The sequence below is a fragment of the Dipodomys ordii genome, unplaced genomic scaffold, assembly GCF_000151885.1.
Source record: "Dipodomys ordii isolate 6190 unplaced genomic scaffold, Dord_2.0 Scaffold108, whole genome shotgun sequence".
Classification (NCBI taxonomy): domain Eukaryota; kingdom Metazoa; phylum Chordata; class Mammalia; order Rodentia; family Heteromyidae; genus Dipodomys; species Dipodomys ordii.
Window position 1 is genome coordinate 855,279 of NW_012267324.1, and position 4,766 is coordinate 860,044.

The 4,766-nt window shown below is 58.3% G+C and overlaps 1 protein-coding gene across 1 annotated transcript in view; it reads right to left on the reverse strand.

Annotated features, from left to right (window-relative positions):
- Nucleotides 1-184: 184 nt before the first annotated feature.
- Nucleotides 185-4,766, reverse strand: part of Tmem38a (transmembrane protein 38A) — a 16,753-nt gene continuing 12,171 nt past the window's right edge. The window contains exons 2-6 of the mRNA XM_013028297.1: nt 3,309-3,488; nt 3,021-3,205; nt 2,394-2,481; nt 1,531-1,648; nt 185-465 (exon numbers count right to left, since the gene is read on the reverse strand). Of these exons, the coding sequence (XP_012883751.1) occupies nt 220-465; nt 1,531-1,648; nt 2,394-2,481; nt 3,021-3,205; nt 3,309-3,488 (817 nt within the window). The 3' untranslated portion in view covers nt 185-219. The remainder of the gene's footprint in view (nt 466-1,530; nt 1,649-2,393; nt 2,482-3,020; nt 3,206-3,308; nt 3,489-4,766) is intronic.

Sequence of the window (4,766 nt, forward strand, 5' to 3'; positions counted from 1 at the left end):
GAGAGGAGAGGGGAGAGAGGGGAGAGAGGGGAGGGCAGAGAGGAGAGGGGAGAGAGGGGAGAGGAAGGGGGGCTAGTGACAGAGAGAGACTCCATTCCCATGGAAGTCCTTCATGCCACTGAGCCCCACATCAGGCCAGGTGGGGAGCAGGAGGCTCCCCACCCTGTCCGGATGGGGGGAGGGGTCCTGGGTGTGGGGCTGCTCCCCTCCCCACACCCCCTAATCCGCCTTCTTGGTTTTCTTCTTCCTGGAGCCCTCGCTCAGCTCCTCCTTGGACCTGGGCAGAGGGGAATGCTGGGGGCCAGGCCCCACCCCGTGGACACCGCCACCGCCACTGTGGGCAGCCCCGTGGTTGTCATGGTGATGGTCGCCACTGCCCCAGGAACCCCCAAACAGCACGGGGCAGACGTAGGCCTCCAGGACGTCGAATGGACAGCTGTGCGAGTGAGTGGCTGTGAGGAACACCTGCAAGGCGGAGGTGGAGGGGCCGTGGAGGGGGGAGAAGGGGAGGAGAGGGGAGCAGGAGTCACAGAGGTGGCCTGGCCCTGCATGCACCGCAGGACCCCAGCTAACTCCCCAGCTGGCCAGTTCTGGGGGCAGCCCTGGGACCAGTTGGTGGACTGGTCCCCAGGAGTCCTCCCTATACCCTGTTGGCGGTGACCAGTTCATCAGGGCCCACAGGTGGTCTGGGGTGCAGATGGACCAGAGGCAGTATGCTTTCTAATACACCCTAGGTCCTGGGTTCAATCTCCAGCACCATAAAAAACCCAAACCAAAACCAAAACGGGGTAGCTCGGCTGGGTGTGGTGGTTCACGCCTGTAATCCCAGCACATCTGGCACAGGAATCGGCCCCTACGACACCAGCACACAGTGAGGGTCTGTAAATCAATCCCCCAGCCAGGAACACCTGGACAGTCAGTCCTGGAGCTTGAACTCGGGGCCTGGGCGCAGTCCCTGAGCTTTTCTGCTCCAAGCTAGTGCTCTACCCCTTGAGCCACAGCTCTACTTCTGGTGTTCTGCTTGTTGATTGGAGACAAGAGTCTCAGGAACTTGACTGACCGGGCTGGCTTTGAACCTTGATCCTCTGATCTCAGCCTCCTGAGTGGCTGGGATGTCAGGCGGCAGCCGCCAGCACCTGGCTCTTACATTTTTTGTTTAGCTTTATTTTTTCTGTCTTTTTTTTTTTTTTTTTTGGTCCTGGGGATTGGACCCAGGACACTGCACTTGCTAGGCAAGTGCTTTGCCACAGAGCTACAGCCCAGCCCTAGCTCTCACATTTTTGACAGAGTCTCACTATGTCCACCTCAGGCTGGCTCAAACTCTCCATTCTCTGGTTTGCACTTCCCCAGGGCTAGGATTCCAGGCAGGTGCTACCATACCCGGCAGCTCCCAGCCTTTCCTCCCTCTGGTCTCCGCACCTGAGGCACTGGCCCCCCAGCCTTACGTGGGTGGGGCCCTGCACCTGCAGGCCTCCCCGGAGCCCCCCTGCGGGCGCCCCCCCCAGCCGGGAGGAGGCCCCAGTGGCTTACTTTGCAGGACACCATGAACATGGTGAAGAGGAAGATGAGGCTGGCCTTGGACACGGGCAGCCAGCGCGTCTGCTGCAGGGTGAACAGGACGGCACCGTACAGGCTGGCCTTGGTGGGGCTGTGGGGGTGGACGCAGTGACCGGGGCAGTCCCCGGCCGACCCCCCCCCCCGCCCCAGGCCCAGCTGCAGTAGGAAGCAGACAGGTGGGTTAACCTGGGATAACCTGGCACAAAGAAAGACCTAGCCTGGGCTCAGCTTCCGGAAGTTTCCCTGACGCTCTGGGCACTGAGGGTCCTGCATCTCTGGCCCGGCCGAGCAGCATGTACCTGGGCCTCCACAGGCACCAGAGACCCTGGCGGTGTGCCCACGCGTTGGGTCTGTGAGGGGTCACCAGGACACACAGGTCACTCTGGTGAGCTTGGATGGAAGTCTGCTCACTTCTCTGTCTGTCTCTCTGTCTGTCCTGGGTTTTGAACTCAGGCCCTGGGTGGGATACCTTAGTTTTCATTCTTTATTTTTTGCTCTATCACTGGAACCATAGACCCACTTCTAGCTTCTTGTTGGTTCATTAGAGACCAAAGTCTCACAGACTTCCCTGCCCTGGTTGGTTTCGAACCACAGTCCTCACATCTCAGCTACCTAAGCAGCAAGGATGAACCAAAAGCTCCTACTTACCCGTCAAAACCCAAATCAAATGTGCCCTTCCCCTCTGCAGCTCTCCCTGGCTGAACTGTGGCCCCAGTGTGTGTTTCCCCAGCCAGAGTCTCTGGAAGCTTCTACAAGGCAGTCAGGGGCTGAGGCCCTAACTCAGGGAGGGCTCCTCTGGCACACAGGGGGAGGGGAGAGGAGGGGACAGTACTCACAAGGACATGTGCAGAATCTCATTCGTCTCCGGCTTCCACACGCCCCGGAGCAGCTGCTCCACGCTGGACAGGAGGGCGACCCCAGAGCCTGCCGGACAGGACAGGGCGGGGAGTGCAGGGCTGAGCTGGGAAAACTATCAGGGGCTTCAGGCAGGTGCTCAGCTGCTGAACCACACCTCTGGCCCAGGCTTACACCGGCTGCTTTTGAGATGTGGGTCTCCCTTCTTGCTTGGGCATGCACCTGGACATCCATCTGCCTAGTCTGTTTTACTTTAATTAATGAATGAATTGTCAGTTGTGGGGCTTGAGCTCTGGGCCTGGGCACTGTCCCTCAGCTCTTCAGCTCAAGGCGAGCGCTCTACCACTTGAGCCACAGCGCCACTTCCAGTATTTTGGTGGTTTATTGGAGATAAGAGTCTCACAGAATTTCCTGCCCAGGCTGGCTTTGAACTGTGATCCTCAGATCTCAGCCTCCTGGGTAGCTGGGTGACAGGCTATGAAACCTGAGTTGGCCTCAGACCAGAATCCTCCCCTTCTCAGCCTCCCGATCGGCTGGGATCACAGAGGGGAGCGGCTGGCACCTGCCCAGGACGATTCCTGGGAGGGGCTGTGCCCGGTCCGGCTCACCTTTGACCCAGCCTGTGGCGATCATGATGAACCAGCCGTGGTGGTAGTGGTGGTGGGCGTGGTGGATACCCACGGCGATCTTGCGGACTCTCACCACCTCCTTCATGGCCACGAAGATGAGCTTCACGGGCAGGAAGCACACACACTTGTAGAACAGGTCCAGCGGGCAGAAGAAAATCAAGTACCTGTGGACAGCAGCAGGCGGGGTGAGGGGAACCCCCAGGCCATCCCGGAGTGGGGGGGAATGTTTCTGGGGCCGAGATGGTCGTCCCCCCCCCCCCCACATACCAGACGGCAGAGGCCAGCAGCACGCTGGAGTTGTTGCTGAAGTAGTCGATCACCGGCTCTCCCAGGAGCAGGTCGGCCAGGATGTAACTCCCGAAGCAGTGCAGCATAGCGCAAAGCCAGGAGGCCGCAGGGTGGCGCCGAGACAACTCCACGGCTCCTGGAGGCCGGGGCGGGAGGTGCCTGGGATCACCACAGGGCCCACCGGCCCGCCGCAGCCTGGCTATGCAGCTGCCCCCTCCAGCTCCCGCACCACGCCGGCGCTCAGCACACCAGCAGGTGCAGCATTTGTATGGAAAGAGGAAGTCCTCAAAAGGGCCTGGTCACCTCTGATCACAGAAGTCTTTTGGCCGCCAGGGGGGGAAACTGAGGCGGGGGACGCTGTGAGGTGGCTACGCTACCTACACATATGCCAGCGTCCCTAGGAGCCCACGGTGGTCCTGTTTCTGCCTTCGTTTTATTTTATGGTCGTTGTAGGACGGACATTGAACTTACTGCTATGGGTAAGTTGTCTGCCCTGGGGCTTGAACTCTAGCCCTATGTGCTGTCCCTCAGCTCTTCAGCTCAAGGCAAGTGCTCTACCCCTTGAGCCACTGCACCACTTCCAGTTTTCCGATGGTTTATTGGAGAGAAGAGTCTCACGGACTTTCCTGCCAGGGGTGGCTTTGAACCTCGATCCTCAGATCTCAACCTCCTGAGTAGCTAGGATGACAGGCGTGAGCCACCAGTGCCTGGCAAAACTGTTGTTTTTAAGAGTTCAAGGATGGGAGCTGGGAAGGTGGCTCAGTGGTAGAGTGTTTGCCTTGCATGCATGAGGCCCTGGGTTCGATTCCTCAGCACCACATAAGAAAAAGAAAAAAGCTGGAAGTGGTGCTGTGGCTCAAGTGGTAGAGCGCTGGCCTTGAGCTGAAGAGCTGAGGGACAGTGCCCAGGCCCAGAGTTCAAGCCCCACGACCGGACCCAAAAAAAAGAAAAGAAAACTTAAGGGACAGCACCCAGGACTGACTGACACATACACACACACAATCACTCACACATATACACCAAAGAAGAGTCACCATAACAAGACCATAGTTTCAAAATAGAAGAATAAAAGCAGGAAGTCTAGTCGTATCTAAGTAGGTTCATGAGATCACAAGTGCTAGGGATGCAGGATCAGTATCCATCTCCACTCTCATACTTGTCACTCCCCACCAATTCGTTTATTTTCTAGTCCTGGGGATGGAACCGGGGCCTGGTACACGCTAGGCTGGCGCTGCCCACCGCCCCCACCCCTGGTACCATGCGTTTTGTCTTCAGAGTCCTAATGCTTACTTCTATCCCATTTTTATGTTCATATCACCACCTCCTCTTCATGCTGCACCTGAGCGGGGCCTGGGCTCTCCAGGGCCTAAACTCTGGGCCTGGTGCTGTCCCTCAGCTCTTCAGCTCAAGGTGAGCGCTCTACCACTTGAGCCACAG